This window comes from Wyeomyia smithii, chromosome 1, assembly GCF_029784165.1.
Source record: "Wyeomyia smithii strain HCP4-BCI-WySm-NY-G18 chromosome 1, ASM2978416v1, whole genome shotgun sequence".
NCBI lineage: Eukaryota > Metazoa > Arthropoda > Insecta > Diptera > Culicidae > Wyeomyia > Wyeomyia smithii.
The window spans coordinates 66443395-66470439 of NC_073694.1; the positions used below are offsets into that span (position 1 = coordinate 66443395).

A 27045-nucleotide genomic window follows, 5' to 3' on the forward strand; every position below is an offset into this window, starting at 1 on the left:
TGGCAAATTTTGACTAAAATTAATACTTTTGACATATTCTTTATCAAATTCAGCTGGCACCACCTGCTCCAATGGAAACCTGGAACAAAAATCCGCGTTTCCCATTTGAGCAGAGGGCCTATACTTTATTTCAAAATTATAAATTGAAAGTTCTAAAATATATCGCTGTAATCTAGTCACATATATTGAATGTTTACCCTCTTTCCCAAAGATTCCTACTAAAGGCTTATGATCGGTATATACATAAAAAAATTTCCCATATAAATATTTGTGAAACTTCTTGATAGTCGAAACTATCGCCAAAGCTTCAAGATGAAGAATAGGATAATTTTGTTGCGCTGTATTGAGAGAAAATTATGTGAAACAAATGGGTTTCTCAACCCCATCAATAATATGAATAATTACTCCTCCCAAACCGTAACCGGAAGCATCCGAAATGATCGCAATAGGTTTATTTGAGTCATAAAATTCCAAAATATTTGAATTCAGCAAAGCCTTTTTACTTTCCTCAAAAACTTTGTTACATTCATCAGTCCATATAAACTTAACGTCATTCTTCAAAAGTTTGTATAAATGATACAACTTTAAAGACAAATGAGGAATAAATTTATTGTAATAATTTATCAAACCCAAAAAAGATTTGAGTTCTGTTACGTTCTTTGGTATTTTTGCTTGCTGAATTGTAGAGATTTTGTCTGGGCAAGGCATCAGCCCTTTCTGGCTAATAATGTGCCCCAAATATGGAAGAACCGTTACAAAAAATTTGCATTTCTCGAAATTGATTTTTATATTTGCTTTGCTGAGTCTTTTTAAAACTTCAAAAAGCCTCTGTTTACAATCTTCCAAATTAGTCCCTGCTATAAGAACATCATCTAAATAGCAATAAACAAAATCTAAACCCTTTGAAACCTGATCCATCACTTGCTGGAAAATTGATGCACTAGATGATGCACCTTGTGGCAATCGATTATAGGTGAATAAGCCCTTAATAGTATTTATCACCATAAATTTTCTTGAACGTTTAGAAAGAGCTAACTGGGTGTATGCGCCTTCTAAATCTAGCGCACAAAAAATTTTGCACCCAGCCAAACCAGCAAAAAGATCTTGAGCTGTTGGTAACGGGTAAGTATTTGGAATGATAACTTTATTAATAGAGACCTTGCAATCAATTACAAGTCTAATTTCATCGTTTTTTTTTTTCGCTACTGCGATCACTGGAGAAGCCCATTCACTAGTTTGAATAGGAGTAATTACTCTCTCTCGCTCCAGCTTGTCCAAATACAGTACAACTTTATCCCTCAAACGATAGGGAACGTTATAAGCTTTCTTGAAAATTGGTCTATCTGTAATCAGTTCTAAATCCGCCTCAAAACCATTGATTGGCGAAGAAAAGTCTTTTTTGAATAACTGTCAAATTTCTGTTTAATTTCAAAGACAATTGAACCACTGCTGTCTCCAAAAATATTATTTATTTCCAAAAAATTAGAGAAAAACTTTCTCTAATTTGGAATAAAAGCATCCAACCATGGCCTGCCAAAAAGAGGAATGAATTTATTCTCACAGTTCAGTACTAAAAGTTTCAAAATCTCCGTTTTTCCCCTGAAAGAAACTAAAACTTGAACTTCTCCCTCAATTACCAATTTAGCACCATTGACAACTATCAATTGCTTTAAGGATTTCTGTAAAGGTTTTTCAAAAAGTGAGAAATACTGTGTTTTACTAATAACGGAAACAGAGGAACCACAGTCAACCTCCATTTCCAACTGTTTTCCTTCTACCTGTACATGCACCAAACATGGTTCATTAACCTTATCTATAGACGTCACACTCATGCATTCCAGAATACCTTCATCCGAGTCACTATCTGAATCCTCAGTTCTCATTCGCTCCATTAAAGCCGGTAGAATTTGCGTACCAGAGGGTCCTGGTTTCATTTGATCCACCAGGTTTATCGCTCCTCTTTTGAAATCTTTCCGCTTGAAGCAACGCCGCTTCAAGTGTCCTCTTACTCCACAAAAATCGCAAACTCTATTGTCTTTGACCCTATTTGGAAACTGTTGATTTTCCCTAAAACCTGCCGGTTTAAAGTTTGTCGAGTTCCAACGCCTATTTTGGAAACGATTGTGATTTCCAAAAGAAGATTGTTTTTTATAATTTGGTTTAGATCCAAGTCTATCTTTAACCGATTTGTTTCGTAATTCTTGTTGTCTAGATTTAGCATTAATTGAAAATAAATTGTTTATGGATACTGGCCCTGGTGCCAAACTTTGTATATTACTTTTGGCCGCCTCCCATGTTTGAATAACTTTTTCAGCTGACTCAAGAGTTTGGTCAGCCTCACCAAGAATTTTTTGCTTGAGAGAAACTTCCCTCAAACCTGCTAAAAGACGGTCACGAATGGCCGTATCCTTAAATACACCATACGCACAGAGTTCTGCCTGTAACTTTAAAGCTAAAAGAAAATCTTCAGCAGATTCATCTGCCCTCTGACTACGCTGATTAAACGATATCCTTTGACAAATTCCCGATGCCGTTTTGTCAATTCTCATTTTCAACTTTTCTACCATCGTCGGGAACGGAATATCCGTTATATTAGTTGTAGGAAACAATAGTTTTATTTCTGAATAGATATATGGTCCGCTAAGCGTCACAAAATGCGCTTTACGCTCGTTATCAGGAACTTTATTGGCAATGAAAAAAAAATTCAAGCCTCTCTACCCAATGTGAAAAGGAAGTACCTTTTCTAAAAGGTTCTATTGTTGTAGAGAATTGGGACATGGTTTTGAAAGTTTCAATATAAATCCAAAAAAAATTATTTTATACAAAAAAAATTCAGAAAGTTTCTACTGAGGGTAATAATAATCTTCTTCGCACTGATATTGGGATTATATAATATATAACAGTTTATAATGGGCAAAACACAATGTATAAAATATGAAAAAAAATATCAGTTAGCCCAAAATGTAGGAAAGAGAAAAAAACTCAACGACTCACCGAATCCTTCCTAAGCAAAAGGGTATTTTATTTCGTCTCTTGAATTGTTTTAAAATCTCCTTTGCGTCTTTGGCGAATAAATTTCTTATAACTGCATATGCCGGTATGCCAACCAGCCAGTCCTCGGGTCAGTCGATGTGGTTCCGAATACTATCCACTGGTCGGAGAAAGCGTCCCGAACCAGCGTTGAAGTCCGTTTTCCGTCACACAACAAAGAAACAAAGCAAAAAGAAATTACTATTGTTGTAAGAACAATAAGCTTTTGTCTTTTAGGACAACGAAACAAAGAATTTACGCCACTAGAATTTTGCAAAATGGTTTTTGTCACTCACGCTTTTGTCTAAATGAATTTCCGTGAAATTCACACTTTTTGCCTTGTAAATTTGCCTTTTATGCACTGTTAGGAGTTACGGGAAAGCTATTTTTTAATAAAATATAGTGCTAAACTAGCCGAAAAACTTTCCGGTTGCGTTTTAGCAAAGCACGCTACAGTAAAAAAACTAACCTCAATTTTTTTTTCTTACCTTTAACCTCGTCGCCACTGTTAAACTTAGTTTTCTACCGCAACCCGTACAAGGGAACCAGGGGAAGATCCACGGGATAATCCAGCGAAATCCCTAACGACCAAGTATTTGAAGAACGCCTAGACTTGCCACTTTGTAACAACTATTAATAATTTTCTTTTTCTTTACTTTGCAGGAACAAGACCGACTCGATTGATAGGTGGAATAGAACTGACGCTCGATCGCGCAGTTCGTGTTTTATTAATTCTTTTCTTTGACAGTGCTGATCGATCTCGATCAGCACGCTAATTTGTATCTATTCAATATTAGATAGAATTGGAGTATCGAAATCGATACTTGTATACAACAAGAGCGTTTTTCGCAAAAACTTGCAACGTTAATACGTTGGCATTTTGAATGTTGATGTCGTCTGAAAAATCGATTTCAACGGCTAGAAATTTATTTATTTATTTATTATAATCGCGAATTTTATCCCGAATAAATAAATAAAATAAATAAGTAATAAATAGCACAGATCTGGTCCCACAAAACACACTGCATTACCTTCGCAGCGTGTATATTCGGCCGAGTCGACGACGTAGAAGCTTGACTGGCAGTCCATTCTTACTCACATCAGCAGTCTAGAGCCGTGGTGGCTCGCACCGTAACAAGAATTTTCCTCCACTCTCCTCGGTTCTGGGCTACTCGTCGCCAATTTCGTAGGCGTCTCGACATATGTAGATTCGCTTCAACCTGGTCAAGCTGCCTAGAGCGTTGGGCCCTCTGTTTCTGGTGCCGGTGAAGTCCCTGAAGAGAACCGATTTTACCGCACTGGCGTCCGGTATCTTCGCGACCTGTTCGGCTTATCGCAGCCTCCCGACCTTCGTCAGGTGCACAATTGGAATCTCCAAGTAGTGCCTGCAACTCGTGATTCATACGTCTGCGCCTCTTCCCACTTTCGGTTTTTACTCCACCAAATATCCGCAATAATTTTCGTTCAAATACGGCTAGTGCGCGTATGTCCTTCATGAGCAGTGTAACGGTCCTTAGAGTACTACTGGTTTAATGAGAGTTTTGTACATCGTCAGTTTCGTGCGGTGTCGTATGTCCCTGGATTGAATGGTTCTGCGAAGACCGATGTAGGACCGATGTTAAGCTTGAATACGTCTTTGGATCTCCTTACTTGTGTTATAAACGGCGAATTGAAACGTGGCGCGATACCATAGGGGTGAATGCGTTTGTTGATTTCCCTCGAGCTTCTCCCTTTCAGTGGATTACATTCTGAAGAGCAATGTTGAACAACGAGCAGGATAGTCTATCTCCTTGTCTAAACCCTCTGCGCGCTTCGAAGGAATTCGAGATTTTCCTCGATACGTGCGTTCAAAGGTAACTTTAATAAGTCGTGTCAGTTCATCCGGAAAACCGTAATCGTGCATTATTCACCATAGCTGGTTTCGACCGACTGTATCATGCGCTGTGTTGAGGTCCACGAAGACGTGATGTGTGGGCACGTTGTGCTCTCGGCATTTTTTGAGGAACGTCCCGAGGATGAAGATTTGATCCGAAGTAGCGCGTGCTTGGGCAGTCTCTAGGACTTTCGTTTCTTTGAGTTTACTGTAAGGAATTTATTTTTTATCACCCGTTACAATGCGATGAAAGAAACTCTTCCTTTTCTGCCACCGGACCAGTTGTGTTCTCCATCGTATTGGGCACTGGGATAACGGTAAGTGGTATATGCTGCAGAACATGGCATAGTTGAAAACGAAGATAATGGGCTTCGTGATTTATTTTTACCAATAAGCCGAGTCAAATAAATGCACTAAATAAAAAAAAAAGTGGATTTTCTCAATCTTCTACTTCAATCGGTAAACCAGTTTATTTTCCTTTTTTTTTATTTTTCAATATTTTCCTATAATCCACGCACTGTATTGCGTAACTTTGCCAGATAAAGAGGGAGGGCTATACTTTTTTCCATCATGCATAGTTGTTTATTCATGGTTAGCTTAATCACAAAAAAAAACTTTTTCTCACGAAACATTCATGATCATTGAGCTTGCTTAGCACACTACCCAGCAAAATTTCGTAATTCAGTTCGTTGAAAATCTTTCTTGATTTTTATTTTGCAATTATTTCCTTTTCGATTATGTCTTAATATTGTAGGTTAAGTTTATGTTCATTTATTATTACTCCATATAATTATGTTAAAAACTCGCAGACTTACATCTTCAAATATATATTGTAATATTTTTTTTGCTTTTTTTTCTTTCAATATATAGATGTAAGTGTATGTGTAATGTGTGTATATATATTTTATTTTTCTGTGTATATATTGAACTTTTAAATATGTATTTTCTTAAATATTATTTAATCTAATTATGTTCTGATTCATTCTCTAAATCGTGTAAAATAATATTTGTGTGAAGGTGTAAATTGATTTTTTTACTTGGATTAATCAAAACGAAAATCTCGATAAGCATTCCAGGTGCGCAACCTAAATCTGGTAACACAACGAGACAGTGTGAATTATTTTCAAAAACTAATGCTAATGTAGGGATTAAAAAGCAATTAAACGTACAGTCACAGATCGAATCGATTATGTATATGTGTAAAAGTGTTTTTTTATAATGGTTAGCAACAGCGCTTTCAAAAGTTAGTCCTGATGTTTTTGTGTTACTAATAAATATTCGCTCTGAGTTTCATAATAGTGCTGTGTTAATAACTGGTTTATGACGGTTTATTGCAATGGATGATTCGTTACGGCAACTCGAGCGTACAATTTATAAGCTTCGTGCACTAGTGGAAGCAGTGGGCTTGCCAAAAATAACCCACCCTCCATCGTTCTATGTAAAGATGTTGAGAGTTGGAAGTCTTATATCTTACCGCCTTAATGTAAATAATAGAGTTACTATTTTTCGACATTTTACTAAATAGAGGTATATTTCAGTTTTTCTCTTATGTAGACTTTATAGTGTTCCAGTGCTTAGCTGAACAGTGACAACTAAATGCTTGTAGATGTGCGTGTGTCAATGAAAATGAGCTTTAGTTTAGTACCTTTCTTGCGTAGCATGAACAGGAGAAATTCTTTGAAAATGATATGCCTTCTAAGAATGAAACGAAATGTTTCCCAGCAGGCATATTGACTCAGAAAACGATAGCTGGAGATGAATCGTACCCAATTAATTTAAACAGAAAATCAACACAAACCAAAAACCAATGACATTAATGAGTGGATTATCATCTGTCAAACAAAATATTTACCACTATCTACCAACACAACAAACAATCAGTCTGTCATTAGTTTGGCTAAATTAATTTTCAATAGAACACGTAACATTACAAATTGTTATAGCACTTCACTTTCAAACAAATAAATTATTAGGTAACAGTGGAAGTTTGTGTTCCACATGCTTTTTCTAGTTCAAAGTATTTTTTTATTGAAAACTGTACAACGCAACGCAGTAAAAAAAGAATAATCAGAGATCGTCAGTTTAGTCAAAAGTATTGAATTCGTCAGTCGTACTGCTATGACATCCTAGTAAGACTGCTGAGAAGTTCGGTTCGGCGGAATGTTCGGTATGATTACTTTGCTGCGAACGAAAGAAAAATAAAATGTTTGGAACTTGTCTTACGTTTTGACACATTGATAATTTTACATTATACTTTAAACAGGGGTTTCGTTATTTTTTATGTCGCTACTAAATTTTAAGACACGTGATCATGTTTTCTGCTTCGATCGCAACGCTATTTACAAAGTAAGTTTTGCTTTTTCTTTACAATAGAACACAAAAATCCGATTATGCTTATTTATTTTTCCTGTAGAATGATAATTTAAGAGAGGGTTTTGGATATTTAGATTCTCGCTGAATATCTACTCTTTAAAAGACACTTTCTGCAATATTCTGTATCGTTTTCTTAGCGTTATTATGTATTTACTGTAAGGATATTTGCAAACTTCGATTTTTGTTCAAATTTTTCGTGTTCTTGAGTGTTATTGGATAAAATTTTAGTCTTTATACCTCAACATTTCGCTATCAGTAGACAACAAAAATGTGTTTAGCAGTTAGCAACTTTTGCAAATGAGATCGTTACATTGAAATCAAAAAGATTTCCGTACAGTTAATTAATAAGGAGCTAGGTATTATCGAGTTATTATGCACTCCTAATTGAATAACTAGAAAAATATTAAATATTCTGCTTTCTCTTTTATGGGTACAGCATAAGATACAATTGTGTTGCATGTTCCGTTTTATTTTACTCCAGAAAACTTTCACTACAAAACACCTACATTTAGAGTCACTTAAAATTACACATCTATAAAGAATTTAAAATGTGTGCTCTTCTCGCTTGCTTCTAATACAATACGCTATCCATTATGTATGACGAGTGATACTGACAAATATCTCTCTGGATATTCTGCTTGCCCTAGAAAAAGAAGGTTTTAGTTTATACTTGTTTTTTTTTATAGATTTCAAAGATCGTTCTGTTCTATAAGAGAAACTGCCGTTCCAGTTAAACTATATACGCTACTAAGATAGAAAATGACTTAAAATTATCAATTCACTTAAATTGTAAGCGAAAAATACAATCACAGATCAAACGAAAAATAATTCACACATGTTCAATAATCGTTGTTAGAACCGATACCTATCGAAACATTTCATTTTGATTTATGGTGTATGAATGTGTGTGCCATAAAGCAATTCATTGCTAACTTAAAAGGGATCTAATCGTGATGAACTTTGATGCTAAGTGAACACAATTACGAAAATTATCAATAAACGAAGGTTTAATATATGAGGCACATACTTTAGAACAGAAGACTCATCCAATAATTCGGAAATTTTAATACACATTAGTTGATGACAAAGAATGCGGCAATGCTACAGTAGAAAACGATTTGGAAAATGGTTATCAAATTTTCAGTTTATAAGCTACGAAAGTGCAAAAATCAATCCGCGATACGTAACGCAAAACGAGCCTTCTATTCTGTGAATGTGTTCTGCTATGTGAATTTTCAAAAATATATTTAGAGGTGAGTCACACCGTTGAGTAGGTATATGAAATTTCGAAAATTAAAACTTATTTAAAGAAGCATTGTATCTATTCGCACTAAAATATGAAGAATTAAAATAATTTTTCTACTTAAATAGAGATTGGAACCTTTGTTTATCTAAGATGAAGATAAAAAACATCACCAGCAGGAGAAGAAGAAATACAAATTGGCTGCATCTTAGGTTTCACAAGGTTTTTAAGCCTCTTTGAAAACTATGCTGTATTGGCCACACGAACAATACTTATACAAAATTTTAGATGAAAATCGAAAAATAACCAGCATCGAAACTCAACTTCGATTTTTGAGAAAAAAGTTTTGATGCTGTTTTTAAAAAACGGAAAAAAGATTCAAAAAATCTACAATTGGCATTTTATATTGCAAGTTGACCATTTTAAATTACGCTTCAATTTTAAAGGCGTTCAGCAAAGTTCGAGAAACCTATTATAAACAGCAATGACAAATAGAGCCTTCATTTAAAATTATTTATCGAATTGGTGCAAGGTCTTCGGGAAAGTTGAAGATATGAGTGGAATTTTCAAGAAAAATTGTAAAGCATGATATCATATTAGATTTTAACCATTTTAACTGGATCGAATATCTACGCTAAGAAAGCAAAGTAAACGCAGTAGAACATGCTACCATCGCGACAGACTTTGTGGTTTGTGAACAAGACAATTGCGAAGTTAGCGCTACTATCCTTTTGACATTACCTGTCGGTATTCGAATGACGGCTTGTTTTATTAGACCAGTATCGTACTTTAAGTCCCAGAGGATCCAAGGATCCCACGAAACAGTATAGTTAAAAAAATTCGCTGGCGATATTCTTCATCGTCACACAGTTCACCTACAGTTGGAATAAAATCAAACTAAAAGTATAGTCTAAACTTCAAGAGATTAATTCGCTTCTACTTGTTCAACTAACACACCAACCGGTCCGCAGAAATGTTTTGTTCCAGTTTACTTCAGCCTTCCGCCAATGCCAGGGGGCAGGGATGGTCCCGTCGGACCTATCGGAACGGTACTGTGATTGACCGGATGATGCTGTTGGTTTTCTTGCCCTAACTGAACACAGTTGACGGTCATGTTGGAAAAGTCCACCACGATTGGTGCGGAGATCACGTGATGGTTCACGTTTAAGTTGATATTCTGTTGATGGTGATGGTGTGGCAGCGTCGTTGGTGGATTACTGACCGCTAGCGTTAGCATTGCCGCTGCCTGGTGGTGGTGATGATGATGATGGTGATAGTTTGGAGGTCCCGATGCCCCCATAGGTCCAACGGCAGGTGCAACGGTTGATGAGACCCCCGTTGGCGGTATATGGTGAAAAGAAGGGGGCGGTGGTCCCGATGGTCCAGGAGCATGCGGATGCGCATTTGGAGGGCCACCGGGGGCCGGATGAGATGATAAAATGCTTGATTGCTGTTGCTGAGGAGTAGCTTGAACTAAAGTTCGAGATAGTGGTGGTGGCTGATGATGAAATTGCTGCTGTTGTATTTGCTGATGCTGTTGGGACGCAAGATTGCTGTTGTTGATACTTCTGTGATTACCTGCCGTGTTGTGACCTAAATGTTTCATACTGGCTAGGGTACCTGTGGCCGCAGCTACTGCAGCAACCGAAATTGCCGCCGAAGCTGACGGTGGCAAGGCAGCAACGGCGGTAGTCGAGGTTGACGAAGCGGATGCTGAAGAAGCTAATGCAGAAAGTTTATTTGTTGTCCCATCATCCGGAGCTGTTCGGTTGGTTATGGTAACCATAGCTGCACCGGTGGTTGTTTGCTGTCTAGACGTCACTCCAGACGACGATGCAGTCCCCGATGATGTTAGAATGGGTGATGTTGTCGAGCTCGTCGCTACAGGCGCTGTAGATGTAGTTGCCATAGATGAATGAGAAATGTGGCCGGTAGCCGAAGAAATGTTGTTCAGTTCGGAACCGATCGAATCTAGTCTTTGTCATTTGGAATTAAGGGCCGCGTTGATTTGAGTCCATAGTTCTTTTTTGCATGATTTCGACCTACAAGCCAAATAAAAACAAATTAGCTTCAAAAGCGGAAGCTTCACTAAAAGAAGAAGGTATTACCGTTTGATCGACTGTAACCAATCCTTAAACTGCGCGGTTCCCTCTGGGGTGATTTGGAAAGCATTCCGTGCTGACAGAATAGTACTGGTGAATTCTTCGTAATCGGCAACCGTCAGATGATACAGTTTTTGATGAATGCACTGTATGTACCTGTAAAAAGTTATTATTTCAGTCGAATTGTTTACGCACGGAATAAAGTATTCACTCACATTTGCTGGCACTTTTGCATAAGTGGTGCAAGTGGCGTGCGCAGATGCTGCATAACCAAGCCGGGATTGTTTCGAGACAAATAATGCGCCGACTCGATGGCCACCTCATGGAGTACGAATGGCGAAACGATCGAGTTAACAGCACATACGCAAAACTGATGTAGGTATTGTGTACCGAGACGCTTGGAAATGCGTAGTAACCATTTGACGTCCTCGCCGTATGGTGGATTACGGGCATACTTAGCCTGTGGTCGATCGTCGTGCACCCGACGCGCTAGGGTTTCCAGTGCTAACATACCGGCGTTGTAGGCCGCTAACAAATAGCGTAACTGAGTAGGTGTAAACTGATGAGGATGTCGTGGAGGGCGAACGGGAGGAGTAGCGGGCGGAATAGCAGCATACGGCGGATAGCCACCGTGACCAGGCTGAGGTCGCGGATGTGGAGGAGGTTGTTGCGGTTGTGGTGGAGGCTGCTGTTGCTGCATGGGGACTCCTTGAGGACCACCGTAGTACTGCATGTTCTGTTGTAACTGTTGCTGTTGAGTTGGTGGTGGAGGTGGAACTTGTACCGGCACCTGACCTGGATACTGCTGAGGACTATAACCTTGTGTTGGTACAACCGGCGGATGCGGTTGCATTGGTTGATAGCCTCCACTTAAAGGAGGCTGATATCCACCTGGCTGTTGCTGAGGTGGATTATTGTGTGGCGGTGGTGGTGGATACTGGAATTGTGGGGGAGTGGAAATATACATCTGCATCTGATTGGCATGGTAAGGTATATTCTGATGGTAGATTCCTTGACAGGGAAAACTGTATGGTCCATATGGGGCCAGCCCGATAGGAGCAAGAGTTGTAACAGTTTGTTGATATGGTTGAGGTGGTGTCGCGCTTACCACAACCGATGGATTCGCCGGTGGCGGAGGTTGAGCTTGTTGCATTTCACTGGAATCCATTAGCGACATGAGATTCACACTGAAATATTCATGCTGCTCATTTAGTTCCATTTCGCCCCCGGGTGTATTACGCAAGTACAGCTCATACCAGTAGCGAGCCACTTGGAAAAGTACTTCAGGATAGACACCTCCCCCCTTTGCAGCATTTTCAACTGTTAAGCAGGCTCGTTCTAGCATTCTATCGCTTTGTTCCTTGCATTGTAGAATGGCACGTTGGATTTCGTTGGGATTGAGTGCAGCTGCGTGAGGTAATACAGATAGAGCCAGCTCAGCTGCTGGATTAACCATGTTACTATCCCATCCACGAGAAGAGGCGCGATCGGCCATTCCTGCTGCTTCTGGAGGTGTCAAATGTCCTTCCCACGTGTCTATTAGAAAAGATATTGCCGGCGCTCCGATATCCATCGCTTGACCGATAATCCAGGACACGTGTGACGAGTATGTTCTCGATAGCCAGTTTGGACTGACACAGTTATGTAGGCCAAGAGCATATAGCCCGAGCTGGAAAGCGCACATATGCAAACCTCGATGAGGACCTTGGTGGTTCTGGCTGGTGGACGCTTGTGTAAACAGAGAAGTCGACGAAGTTCCGCCAGCCTTGGTGAGAACGTTTTTGGCTAACTCAAACATAAAGTGCGCACTCGCTTCCGATGGTTGATTGGGAATCGATGGATAAGCTCGTTTACCTTTGTATCGCGAATCCTTAGAGCGGGTAGTCGTTGTCGATACGGGTCCAGTGACAGGATTAGTAGGTGGTCCACTACCGGGCAAAATTGATTGGGCGTTTCCAGAAGGTCCTGGTGCAGCCGGTCCAGCTGGCATAGGTTGCGCTTGACTCAAACTAAGTGCACTAATTCCCATTTCCATTTCAGCACTAGTGCTGCTTTGGGGACGGCTGTTTACCATGAAGTCATTTTGCTGTTGAGGTAATCCAGGGTGATGTGGCTGCTGCTGGAGCTCTCCACTGTACAACTGCTGTTGTTGGCTGCTCGATTCATACTCCTCCAGTCGCAGTTGGGAAGTTTGACTACGGGTTGGTGGATTGTTGGAATAATAAGATGGTAAAAGTGGAGTTTTGATCAGTGAATGTATTTCACGATCCAGCAGTTTTTCCATCACGCGACATATTTTTCGTGGATCATCTTTGTAGTATGACAGCAAAGTAAGTGCCAGATCTCCCCTCTGACGGCGTGTTCCTTCGCATAGTAACGGATGTTCAGCTTCGGAAACATTAGCTTTTAGACCAAGAGCAGCTACAGCTGCTTCGAAGCCAAGATTTTCATCTGTTGGAAGTCGGAACGATTGACTCATCACTTTCATTCGGTTTTCCTTTCCAACGATGCTGGGCATTACCAGAGCATCAAATATAAAACTTGCCAACATAATAGGCAGCAATGCTTCGCCTCGTGACTTCAACGTTCCATCTCGAAGAGCTTCAGCTCTGTCTCGAATAATTTTCAACTCTGCGTGGCCCAACGGAATACGCTTCAGAAGTGCCAATAGATCCGATTCCTGATTGGCTAGTTTTACCTCCAAAGGCTTAGTGCTCGCTGGTGGTCGTGACATTTCCAGTCCATACAGACACACTCGAAAGGCTAAGTGATAGTGCTCGGAATTTTCCGCCAACACTGTACATAGAAATGCACACTTAGCCAACGTTGCTGACGCAAGCACGCTTAGCTGATGAGAAATTGGGTTGATGTTATGTTTTTTGCCTTTCTTCTTTGGCGGTGGGGGTAGCTCGATCATCAAATTAGGAGGATTTGCTAGCATCTCTTCTGCCAAGCGTACACCCAAGATGCAAGCTTCCCTTCCATGTCCATGCGCGTGAAGACCTTCAGCACGAGCAAACAAAATGTCCCACGCGTCCTCTGTAGGCTTTAGATTGGAAAAAACTTGCTGCGGAGGTTGTTGCTGTTTCGCTTCCTGCGGTTGACGTTGTCGCTGTTGTTGTTCCTGCTGTTGCTGAGCTTGTGCTTGTTTCGAGTCGTAGTAGTACATGTTATATTCGTCTATATTTTGGGCGCTATCAGAACTGGACAGGCTTTCGTCTTTCGATAGTCTTCGTTGGTTTCGTTCTGATTCAGGCGAAGCGTCTTTTACGGCTGAATATTGTTTACTAGAGTTATCGTACGGTTGCCTCACAGGACTTGCCCGGTTCAATTCGGTCGTAACAATTTTGGTTGCTGTTGTTGCTGTGGAAGGAGATGACGTACATGTTGAACTAGAAGTTCCTGGCAGCAGGTCTTGATTGTATATTTCAAACAACTTTATATTGCCTGAAATTTCGTAGTTATTCATGTCGTTCAGAATGCTATTCGCATCGCTACTGTCTGATGGCTCATTTTGTGATTTCGCGGCACTATCATCCATACTAGACGAAGAACTATTCGATGAGTCGCTGATGCTTTCGTCCTTCTTGTTTACCTCCACTGTTGCAGCAACTGCTGGCAAATCATCAACTACATTAACATCGTCGTCGTTCTCACAGAATCCTTCACTACTAACACTGGATCTGTTTCCACCTCCGGTATTATTGCTATTTGTGGTAGCCGTCACTACTGCCGACAAATGATGTTCCATTTTTAGGGAGCTTCCAGTAGTTGCCTCCTTGAAACGATCAGGAACACTGTCACTACTGCTGTTACTTGATCCGTAACAGCGATCACGGTGACGATAATCACGCCTATGGTGGGACTTAACCCCACCAGCAGAACTGTTGTTACCACTGGGTATGACGGACATACCATTGCCACTTGAACTGCCACCTACTTGTGCCCCACTTCCTATTGATACTCCTCCACCACCGACACCTGAACTGGATGAAGTTGAAGTGACGCCTGTACCACCATGATGTGCACCTTGGCCATGACCACTATGGTGATGATGGCTAAAATGATGATGATGATGATGGTGTGGCATCTGCTGGAACTGCTTTACATTATTCTGCAGTATTGCTTGGCTCGAATTCACCAAACCTGGACAGGATTCGGCTTTCGATTCACTGTTTTGTTTGAAACATGTAAAGGGACAATGATACATTGGGTTTGTATCCTGTGTGTGCGTAATGCCCTCGATTGGATAATCCTCCCAGTCCAAATAGCACGCCTCGATTGCTGGCTTGAAACCTGCGAATAGTTCAGCATCGTTTCTCAAGTTCTGTTGCTGTTTGCTACTGTGCGATGAGGATGCAACCATATTTTTTGCAACTCTGTCTAATATTTTTAAATGCCATGATGTAAACTGGGCATGAAGCATATCTCGCTCATCGGGTGCCAATCCTGGATTCAGTGATGCCAACCTCCATAGAACCACGATCTCATCACATAGTGAAGCACACGCATGTTGAGTGGCATTGGAATTGGAATGGGTATTACTATGTTTACCCCCGCCATGACCATTTGATCCAACCAGCAGAGCAAGTTTGATGTTGAACCACCAAACTAGAATTTGATCGCAAGCCATCACTTCTTCCGTTATAACTTCTAGCAATCGCACAGCATTTCTATCGCAACGCCGGTACATTTCACGCACTATAGACAACAGGTTCCACATACCCTCTGGTTCTCTTCCTCGCAGTGGGCGTAACAACGAACTCCATTCAGCAGCGGCCGGGGGTGCAGAGTTAGTTAAATAATTTACATCACTGAATACCATTGGTGTGGGCAAACAGAACTTGATTAATATCTTTTTGATGTTGTCGTGTAATGTCTTGTCATCTAGATACCAGTTGGTTTGATCGTTCACGGAAGCACCGGCTGTAGGATCTGGGGCTCCACACACGGTGTTGATGGTAGTCGGTTGTGAACTAAGCAGCTCATCAAGCAAGCGTTGAGCGATTGGTAGAATTTGCTGCGAAAGCTCGCTTATAAGATACTGAGCAAATTTTTGCAGTTGATCTCGCTGTAATCTAGATAGTGATTCCGATACAGGCGCACGTAAGCTAACCTTTGTTGGCTGTTAATAAAACGAGAGTAAGAATTAAATAACCATAATGACAGAAGTGCACTGATACTCACGCAATGGATTCTGTGGAGACACACAGCAACAACGTGCGAGCACCAGTATGCCGCTGGTACGCAAGTGCAACTGCACGACGAAATCCTTCGCCTGTCGAATGTTACGGCTACATTGAATTGGTTTCTTGGCTGCGTCACTACCACTGTAGCCGACAGGTGGAATCCGATCTGAAGCGGATCCTTGACGGCACGATTCTTGAACAGTTGCTCTCCGCGATGAAATTCATCGGCCGAACTGTTCGCCAGGCAAGAGTACAACCGTATATCTTCCTCGTTGTCCGGAAAGCTCCAGAAAGCAATCCGCAGCTGCAGCTGCTCCGGAACAGGCGGATATACATGCTCCACTAGCTCGAAGGGTATGTACGAAGCGACACAGCGAGCCGCTAGCTCTGTAAGTGTTGTTACTTCTGTGAAAGAAAGTAGAAAAGTCTTCGTTAAATATGTAAGTATGAAAGGATGTAAAATTGATGGGGACAATACTTTTAAAATTTCACGAAACAGCTCTGCTTTATTTTTTACGAAACGCTACAGTTGATAGCTTCTTCGCATGGTTTTTTATGGATCTCATATAAAATAAACTTTCCAGAGTTTTATCTTTTTTACCTCAATGTGAATCTCCGATGACGAAAGCTAAACGCAAATTGAAAACATTATAAAAGTTTTGAATGAAGTGTGGAAAAAAGGATTCCCAAAAGACGCATTGAAATTTATAAGGATTGTGGTCGAGGCCAAACAACGCCTTCAGGAGAGAGACCCATTAGTTTGGTAACCAACGATAACAAAACTAATGAATACGGCGTCTTCGACAGACTTCAGACGTTCATAGAAGAAATAAACATACTACGAGCTACATCATTCAGTTTCAGGAAGGGACTCACAAAACCTGGACGAACACATGGCTTCATTTTATGATAAACGCGATGAAAGAATTTGCACGAGAAAATGCCCTAATATGTGTCGATTAAGTAACACCCTTAATGCGGTCAAAACAAAAACACTAAATGACATTCTCGCGGATTTGAACGTTCCTGGAGATATTAGTACATGGACACATAGAACTAGCAATACGGATAAACGAAGTCCAACAAAAAACCGTAATAGTACATCGCTACCTAGGGATATATCCCCAGTACACTAAAGTCGCTTTTTTCGCGGGGGATACGTGCCGCGTAAAAAAAAACGCGTAAATTCCGGAATTTGCGTAAAAAAACGCGTAAATTCCGGAATTTGCGTAAAAAAACGCGTAAATTCCGGAATCCGCGTAAAAAAACCATCGTTAATTCTGCATTTCGAGTGAAGGGAAACCGAAATCCGCGCAAAAAAAATACCGCGTAAATTCCGGAATCCGCGTAAATTCCGGAATCCGCGAGAAAAAAAAAACCGCGTAAATTCCGGAATCCGCGTGAAAAAAGCCACGTAAATTACGGAATCCGCGTAAAAAACGCGTAAATTCCGGAATTTGCGTAAAAAAAACGCGTAAATTTCGGAATCCGCGTAAAAAAAAACCATCGTTAATTTGCATTCCGAGTGAAGGGAAACCGAAATCCGGGCAAAAAAATACCGCGTAAATGACGGAATCCGCTTAAAAATTCGCGTGCCGAATCGGAATGTAGCACCAAGGCTTTGCTTCACATAACGGTTGCTTAAGTTCGATTATAATCAAATGAAATGGGAACGTATAGGGCAGCCAAACTGTGAAACCACGTGTTCAATCATAACTCATCAGATAACACTTAACTAGCTCGTTCATCTGATAATAATTTTGATCAAATCGGTTCTGTAGTTTCTGAGATAGTGAAGTTTCGTGATTTTCACATTTCGGTACATAACGAACGAAGTTACAGTTCGATTACAGTAAAATTCAATAGGGTGTTATGAGGCAGCTAGACTTTTCATTTGACACTAATTTTGTGGAAATCGGGTCAGCCATCTCTGAGAAAAGTGAGTGAGTTCAAGTAGTCTTCGGAATATGTTCCTTTTCATAGCCGGATTTCACATTTTTAAACATAACAGGCAAAGTAATAGTCCGATTGCAAAACAAATCAATATGGTCTTATGAGGCAATTAGACCTTCCATTTGACACTGATTTTATGAAAATCGGTCCAGCCATCTCTGAGAAACATGAGTGAGATTAAACAGTCTCCAGAACACATCTCTTTTCATAACTTTTGAACCACGAGTTCAATCTTTATAAAATTCAAAAGTTACGGGTTTTTCAGGGAGCCCGTTCATTTGAAAACAATTTTGTTCAAATCGGTTGTTTAGTTTTCAATATAATGATGTTTCATGATTTTTACATTTTGATACATAACCTCTAAACTAAAAATCCGATTACAATAAAATTGAATTGGGTCTTATGGGACAACAAGACCTTTCATTTGCAATTAATTTCATGAAAATCGGTCCAGCCATCTCTGAGAAAAGTGAGCGAGGATAAAAAGTTGCACATACACACACACATACACACACATACAGAAGATGCTTTGCTCGTCGAGCTGAGTCGGGTGATATATGCCATTTGGCCCTTTGGAGCATTTTTATACTTTTGGTTTTGCAAGTGATTGCTATACCTTTCTGGGAGAAAGGCAAAAAAATATATATATATTCGATGGCATTATACCAGACTCTGAGTGCCAACAAGATACTTCTAGAAGGATTAAATGCCGCAAAAAAAACAACCTCTATAAATTAAAACAGCTGGTCCTTTCCACAATAAATAACCAATTCCGAAATCGAAAAAGTATATTTACTGATGACTCCAAAGAAGGAACAAGGGGATATGGGAATTTACCTGGAATGTTACAGAAGAAAATATTCCTGAAGATTAAAACAAGAAAGGAGCATTACAGAAGCGGAACTAACGGCAATCCACAAAGCCTTAGCTGTCGTTCAACAGTTGAAGATTCAAAATCGGCGTGTATGACATTGAAAGACACAAAAAACGAAAAAATCGGGGCTGAAATTGCTCGTCAAAGTTCTTTAGCTATAGATCATCGTTACAGAGTCGCTTTTAGGTGGGTTCCAAGCCAAATTAGGAACAGAATTATTCTTGAAAGATGCACTACAGTAATCACCCGATTATATCAGTACCCGATTTTATCTGCCCCCGATTTTATCACATTTTTCACCCGATTTTATCATCATAAAACATTTCATTAAAAAATGTCAGGGTGAACTGATTTTCTATCACGCTTCAATATTTAAGATATTTTTCATAATTCTGTGTATCATTCTGGATGTAGTTTACATTAGAAATTCAACCGATGCACAATGTTACATTTTGCTGTTTTCGTGCGAATAATTAAATAGTGATTGTATATGTTCATTATAACCGTATAATATGTTCGGAGAAGTTTCAAAATATTTGAAAACGCATCTTTTGATGTAGAAAGCTGGGTGATCAATCCTCCTAAAAGTGAGATAGAATATTTACTTTTTTATTCGATAAAGATAGACGCTTGGTGTCTTAGGCAAAGTATTAGGTGATCTCAAAACAAGAAACTTTACAGAAGACATCATGTTTCTATCTCTTACATATTGCAAGCAACATAAAGTTTGCTATGGGAAGGCATTAAAAATCGTTATTCACATTTTAAGATTTTTCTGGTTGCAATATGTGAGAGATATCAGCAAGCTGTCTTCGGCAAAGTTTAGTGTTGTGAGAACATCTAATATTCTGCTGATGGTACTGCGCTACAAAAAAGCATGTAATTCATTTCACCAATTCAAACAAAAACATGAACGAATAAAAAACCTAATTGTAATTTATTTGCAACTTTACATCGATTTTTTTAGGTTTGTTCAGAAAAGTTTTAGGCAACTGGATTATCTATCTAAAAAAAATGTTTTAAAAAAATAGTGATGATCGATTTTTTATAGTCACTTTTTGTTTTTGATTTTTTTTTTTCAGTACAGGATCTCAAATTGAATTTTTTAAATATTTTTTATACAAGCTCAGACAGTTCTCTCAAATTCATCCCTTGACAACTTTTCTCTATCTTTTGTCATTATTCAGATATATCGATTTATAAACAACTGCAGCTTTTTTCATATGTTTGTAAAGATAAATTTTCCAACAAAAATCAAAGTGAGGAAGTGAAAAAATCACTGATTTTACGTATTTAGTTATTGATTTAACATCTTCAATAAAAAGAAATAAAATTTAAAAAATTTCCCGATTTTATCACGCCAAAAATCATCAGGGTGTGATATAATCGGGTAATCACTGTATATCGTTTTAAAATACAAACCGAGCAGGGTTTCAACAATTGATACCATCTTAATTGGCTCCGTAAAACATTAATTTGTATTGTGCCGTGTCAAATGAATGTTGTATGAACAAAAAAAAAAAAAAAACAATTGATACCAAGATTTCTCAATGGAAAAGGTAGGTGGTTCAAGGAACTCTGGTCAGAATTTTCGACGGAGCCATGGTTTTATTACCGAAATCAAATGAATTGACGAAACATTCGGTTAAGAAACTATTTGATGAAGGGGGCAAGGTTTCTCTAAGTTTTGGCTGGCAAAAATGAATATTGTCGATAAACTTGATTGTTGTGATATTTGTAAAATTTCAGAGACGTCAGAACGCGCAGTAATTAAATTTTCTAATTATGCTCTACTACGAGCAAAATTCAAATTCGCGAACAATTTTAACAGCATGCTTGAAGTGTCGAATCCAAAAACATGCAACTATACAGAGAGAATTGCTTTCTACTCTACCACCGTCGGGAACATAATTGTGGCCTGGATTGTGGCGTTCTGGGCCAAAACAAAAGAAAGCCTGACTAGAAAAAGAAGAAGGAGAATGTCTTCGAAGTCCTTCAATGACACAGAATAATCCGACTTTGGCAGCTGTTTTGTTACTCAACATAAGGGTTCGAACAGATCCAAAATCAACTAAGAATTGCTTTTAATATGGGACAGTATCCATGTCTAGCCGTGTCACAGAAAGCCTTAATACTAGACATGAAAAAAAAAACAATTGAAAAAAAAAACCATAAGGCTTAAGGCGCGAATAGTTGCTTGAAATCCAAACACGCTCGAAGGTTAGTCGTACTCATAACGCACATATACGTCGTCGTCATCATAACGCACACATACAGGGTTTTAGTGACTTTTTTTAATTAAACAGTAACTTAATAGTGACCAAAAAGTGAATAATATAGGGCTTTGAATTTCATTTGCATTTAGAACATAGTAGGAATACGGAATGATTGGCTCTTGTAAAAAAAATCGGAGTAAAAATCGTAAAAATAAATGCATATAACTATTTTATTGTTAGATTTAAAATGTTTAAATGTTCGAATTGAGGCCCAAGCACGAAGATACTTAATAAAGGGCCCTATTACAGAAGTCGAACTGACTCGACTTGCTCATGTATTTTAAATGAGACGAGTTGCTTGCCTAAGCTTCTGTAATACGACCTTCGACCTTCATAATTTCGATTTTTTCACTATTTTTCAATGAAGAAAAACAGGAGAGTACAGTCGATTCAAGACAAGGAAATCAAACGTAATTCCACGCACAACACTTATTAAAGACGCGGGCAGTTTTAAGAATAAACTTTTCCATTGCTAGTTATTAGACAGTTGCACTGATCACTAATGAGAGAATGTTCTCTTTCTCTTTCATGATGGAAAAGTCAACGAAAAAGCCTCACGAACCAAACTGTCCAAATATTCGGGAAATGAGCACTCTTTTTTTCTTTTCCTCATTCAAAGCTAAAACAATCACTTTAGTAACCATTTCATTGTTAAATAGTGAGTTTTGTAATATTTTGGCGTGAATAGTGATTTTTTAGTGACCAGGACCAAATAAGTGACTCGTTAGCCCTGTCTATACTATGCACTTCAAACTTCCATTGCTCATTTCGAGGAATTTCATGTGTTTACATACAAAAGAAATGTTTTTCGGTATTTAGTTTAGTGTATTTGAGAATAAAGGAAATAACAGAATAAAAAACAATAAATAATTGGGATGAGCAATAGAATAAACGTAAATGGAATGTGATAGGATTACAGATTTTGGAAGGGTATCGTCTTCCCAGTAGTTTAATTTGATAGAACAGTATGCCGGAGACATGGAGAATGTGGGTTTGAGCCCCGATTGGATGCGGTATATTTTTCCAGGTCTGTATCATATTTTCCAGTTCGCTCATTTTTCGTTTCGCAAACTGCACGCACTGTCTGCTTTAATGTAAATAAAAAACTGATGAACTAAAACTAAGCGCTCATATACAATAAATGCAATGTAACCGAGCTTGCAATTCATCTTCTTCATAATCCAATAGCGATGAGTATATAGTTTCTAAAGGGCCATCCACATTCCACGTGGACAGATTTTTAATGAATTTGGCCAACCCCCCTCCCCTTCTGTGGACAACTGCCCATATAAATTCTAAAATATTTGTATGGACCGTGGACATTACACAGACCCCCCTCCCCCCCATAGCTGACCACGTGGAATGTGGATGGCCCCTAAGACATTTTGCATCTTCTCATGATCCCTACTCTCTATGTACATCTAAGCAATCATCCCATGATCTCCTCTTCATGCCAGTATTTTGTTGTTTATGGATGCTCAGTTCTGTTCAAAATAGCGACGTAACAGTAAGTGCACAAAAATTTTGGCAAAAAGTTCATTGCAAACCATTCTGATAGCGAAAATCTTTTAATTTCGATAATGTAATTTCCTGAAAACCTCAACCATTATCCGCCAGGAAGGTAGTGTATGACCGGCCAGAGTATTGGACAAAAAAGGACTTTTCATTTTTGTGTAAATCATGGATTGAGCTTTGTGTCATCACATAACATCAAAACACAACCGCTCCTGAACAACCACTCGACTCCATTTGTACTCCAAATGCACAACCCAACAAATCTACCTCAGGCTACTGACATACAGAGGCGTCAAATGAAGCGAAGCGTTGAGCGTTTGAGAAGCGGAATAAACAGAAGCGTTGGGTGAAGCTTCCTATGACATACTGGAGCGAGCGTCGCAAATGCGTTGTGTTGTCATATTCCTAGATTCCAATAGCGGTTTTGTTTAAAGGAAATATGAATTCGTCCAATGAAGATTTTTTTGCTTCTTAAAGCACGGTAATTTACGTTTTTAGTAAACAGAGATTTTTTTATGAAATAAAATAATATTACTGAAGTGAGTTGCGCTACAGACGTAGTAAAAAAAATAAGAAATTATCCTAAATTTTAAACCCGTTGACCCCGAGCAACGTTCAACTAGTTTATAATATCTGTTAGGATTTGAATGACCAATGAGAGCACAGCTAGTTACTCAGCGGCTTGCATTTTCGCGACCAAAGAAGTTTAACATGCTAGATTTCTGGCCATTCAAATCAAAACTCAACAATATCAATCAATAATATCAGTGCTATTTTCCCGACGACCTGAAAATTTTTCCCGATAGTATCTTCTATCCTACTTTTTTTCTTTTTTAAGATTTAAGACCAAAATAAAGCAAATATTAAGTACCTGGCGATATCAGGTTTAGTCTGAACATGGATTTACTGCACAACCCTCTTCTAAACATTTTAACATTTTCTAAACGAAAATGTATTTATTTGCTTTTTCCAATTACCAAACCAAAACAAAGCAAATATAAAGCACCTGGCGATAAAAGATTTAGTCTGAATATGGTATTACCGCGTACATATACGCGCGTCAAAACACTACTCGTTCTGTTTCGCCGCCTCTATCGACGCGTCTTTGCCGCTCCAGTATGACCGGTTCGAGCGTTTCATATAGACGTTCGAAGAAGTAGCTCTGACGCTTTTGCGACGCTTTTTGCTTCGCTTCATTTGACGCCTCAATATGTCATTAGCCTCAGTGTCGCCCAATGATTTTGAGTTCCTTAAAGTAGCAAAAAAAAAGGAGAGCAAGAAACAGTTAATGGGTAGAATCATACCGTAAAACGACAAAGCTTTGTCGAACAGCCGATGCTGGGCCTTTCTCAAATATTCATTTTTTTTATAACAATGTATGTATCTTCGACTGGAATGAATCAATTTTGTTCTAGTACATCTAATTTTTTGATAGCATAAGAAAAAAACTTCAAAATTTTAGTTATCACCTGTTAATTTTAGTACTATACACTCGAGATTTGAAACAAGTCAAACAAGTGTCTAAGGGGCTATCCACATACCACGTGGACAGCTTTGTGGGAAGGGGGGGGGGGGTTTGGCTAATGTCCACGGTCCATACAATTTTTTTAGAATTTATTTGGACAGTTGTCCACGGAGGGGGAGGGGGGTCAAAATCGTTGAAAATCTGTCCACGTATGTGGATGGCCCCTAATAGTAAATGTTTGGAGAATTCACTAAGTTGATTATTGGCCACTCTTATATAGAGATTTTTTCGCCACTAGCAATTCTTCGTTTACCGTCAAACGGGGCGTATAGAAATAGTCTCCGATATACTTTGCAGTATGAAAAACATACCGTTATGGCTAGAACGAATGTAAAAGCTTAAAAACAGGGTGTAACTACGTTTGCGATAAATAAATAATCTATTATTTTATTGAAATAAATGTTGCATGTTTCTATTCTATATAGAAACACTCATCAGTCGACTGCGTATTTCTTGTTCTGATGAGAGATTTGAATTTTACTCTGGAGAAAAAAGAACAATTACATCATCTTTATTGACATGAAATGCAAAAAAAAAAGTTAAAATGTATATAAATAGCTGAAATGTTCGGTTTATCTCTTCATACATGTCATATTTTCGTATTATGGAACCTTCATTAGGAACGGAAGGATTCGGGGTTCGGTCAAGCATTTCTTTCGATTCAGGTTCCTCTGGTGCTTCGTCCAGAAACGGCGTCCAGTAACACTTTGTGCTGGTAGAACTGGAGTCATGCTCCGTTTCTTCCGGCTTGTTGTTGTCTTTGTCAATTCATGTCAGGCATCACTTAGCAAATTAATCAGACTTTTGTGAAGTTTTTTGGGTAATGGCTTGGTTGTCTGCTGGATTGGCTTCTGATGGTAATTGAGAAAGTTGATTTCATATTTCATGGGAGCTTGACGAAGAGACAGTTTTTTCTACATGACATTCTTGCGGCTTGCATCAGACGGAGTGGATCCGGTTTTTTGTTCCGTTTTTGGACCTTTTTTTCGTAAGTCGTGACCAAAACAGGCAGAGAATGTACAAAACATTTTTCAGGCATAATTTTACATGAAAATGTGACTTCATTTCTCAAATCTCTTTGTTTTTGTGTAAAAATATTCGCTGACGTTGTTTATATTCGCCCCGTGAATTTGCGAACCGGGAGTATTCCAAGAAACATAAGTAAAAGGTTGATAAATACCTTAGGGCAATCCTTAAATTCACTATGAAAACTTTAAATGCTTTACTATTGATCGACCCAGTACAGTACACGAACAAGTTCGGAGTGAAACAAAATGGTTTCATAGGCAAAGTTTCTTGGTACCTGGAAACGCTCTGAACTCGAGCCTCCATTTGGTAATTTTTTTAACATACTGACAGTAGTGCTTTTGACCCATAAATGAGTTAGGAGGACTTGTTTTCTATTGAATGTTATCAAAGACTTTTATTAACATTTTTCAAGATTAAAAGTTTTGTTTCTATTCGCCCTGCAGTTTCTATTCAACCCGTTTGACGGTATCATTATTGAGTAGGTACTTCTTTTTTCGTTCCTAGTTGTTTTTGAATATTGCTCGAATTATAAGAATTAATATGAAGAAATAATAGAGCAAATTTAGTCCCGATGTTGTTTCTGTTAATATCTTATTTTGAAAAATGGCGCATGGTACGGTTTTGTTGCATTCCGACTATATACAGGATGTTAGGAAGCTCACTTCGTTGCGATTGAAATTCAATTAAGGAACGAATTCTAAAGTTTAAAATATAATAAAATTATTATGAGAATTTTTTTTGCTCTGTTTTTTAATGAAATTTCATTTTGTTTGCACTAAAACGGGTTTTAGGTGTTTTATTCATTTTTTTATATGACTTATGTTTTTATTTTTAATCAGATCAATTTGTTTATTGGAGCTTTTTCACCTAATTGTTTCAATATACGTGGATTTTTTTAAGGCGGTACTATCGACCATTAACTTTCTGCCTAGTCGTTTTTCAAAGTATTTGGATTAATCTATTATTGGTATTAACTTGCAGAGAATAATCCTCACACTATTTAATCATATTTCTTTCAAAAATATGCACATAAAATGGCATAATTATTTGTTTATTTGGTTTATTTTGCAGCCGCATCTGAGAAAAACGAGGAAGAACGTTGGGTATTGCTTTCACTAATACATATGTACGCATTTACTAGAATATGAAAATGATTAACTAAAACTTAATCTACACTCGATGGCGTTATTTGGTGGTTTCAACTTGGAAAACGTTATTATAGTGATTGCTATACCTTTCTGGGAGAAAAAGCGATAATGGTATAAAAATGTATATGGGTCTTATCATATGCTACTACAAATTGAAATTTCAAAATCTAAAATTTGTGATCATAACTTTGAAAAAAGTCGGATAAATAAAATTCAAATATAATAGCAAAACACAATAACTGGTAACTTACCACCATCGGAAGCTTTTCGATTCCCGTTGGCACCAAAAGTGTTTAACGTTCCGGCTGGTTTCTTCCATCCTCGCCAGTTGTTACAAACACTCTCTGGCTCAGAGCTCCAACTACACAAGGAGTCCTCCTCAAAGCGGTCCGAATCTTCGAAACTAAACCGGTCACACTCCTCATTGTTGTTCACGTTTGCGTTCTGGTTCTGAGGATTGTTGTTGCTATTTCCGTTGGTGTTATTGCTGTTGTTTGCGCCGGGGCTGTTATTCCACTCCTGAGGACCACAGACCACAGCTTCTGGTCCGGAACCATTCTGATTGTTGGCTCTAGTGCCGCCACCACCAGCAACACCTGCAGCTTCCTGATTGTTATTTGGCTGTTCCTGTTGTTGCGCTTGCTCCCCTCGCTGTGGTGGCCTCTCAGGGCCACCCCCAGCAGCGCTCGAGTCGTTTGCCAGCTTCGACTACACTGATCGATAACTTTTCAACTACCACCAAAAGGAATAGTCAGCTTCAATCTTGCACACCGAAGGGAGACACACACAATCGATTTCACCTTTCTAAAGATTAAGGAACTTTTCAGATCTTCACCGCTCTGCTCTTTCGCTCTTTGCTTTAGAGCGATGTTTCACTTTTTCACTTGCTTTTCAACACTAGTTTTACTGTGAGAC

The 27045-nt window shown here is 38.7% G+C and overlaps 3 protein-coding genes across 5 annotated transcripts in view; all 3 read right to left on the minus strand.

Moving 5' to 3' along the window:
* LOC129729837 (alanine--glyoxylate aminotransferase 2-like) overlaps positions 1–3710 on the minus strand; it is a 30180-nt gene extending 26470 nt beyond the window's left edge. The window contains exons 1-2 of the mRNA XM_055688699.1: positions 3519–3710; positions 2995–3151 (exon numbers count right to left, since the gene is read on the minus strand). The gene's annotated coding sequence lies outside the window, so the exon portion shown is untranslated. The remainder of the gene's footprint in view (positions 1–2994; positions 3152–3518) is intronic.
* A 2078-nt stretch (positions 3711–5788) lies between these two features.
* Positions 5789–10497, minus strand: LOC129719168 (pair-rule protein odd-paired-like). Its single transcript, XM_055670629.1, has 2 exons — positions 9460–10497; positions 5789–9394 (listed from the first exon to the last, which is right to left on the minus strand). Exon 1 carries the CDS (start codon positions 10426–10428, stop codon positions 9508–9510), a length of 921 nt encoding a protein of 306 aa, XP_055526604.1. The 5' UTR covers positions 10429–10497; the 3' UTR covers positions 5789–9394; positions 9460–9507.
* Positions 5789–26833, minus strand: LOC129719163 (zinc finger SWIM domain-containing protein 8 homolog). Of its 3 annotated transcripts, none has more exons than XR_008727135.1 (6): positions 26382–26833; positions 15809–16215; positions 10837–15746; positions 10628–10777; positions 9481–10561; positions 5789–7919 (listed from the first exon to the last, which is right to left on the minus strand). XR_008727135.1 is itself a non-coding variant. In XM_055670605.1 (5 exons), exons 3-5 carry the CDS (start codon positions 15444–15446, stop codon positions 10501–10503), a joined length of 4821 nt encoding a protein of 1606 aa, XP_055526580.1. In that variant the 5' UTR covers positions 15447–15746; positions 15809–16215; positions 26382–26833; the 3' UTR covers positions 5789–10500. The 3 variants fall into 3 exon arrangements, 1 of the variants encoding a protein (XP_055526580.1); XR_008727134.1 differs by having other exon boundaries at positions 9261–10561; XM_055670605.1 differs by having other exon boundaries at positions 5789–10561.
* Between the last annotated feature and the right edge of the window lie 212 nt (positions 26834–27045).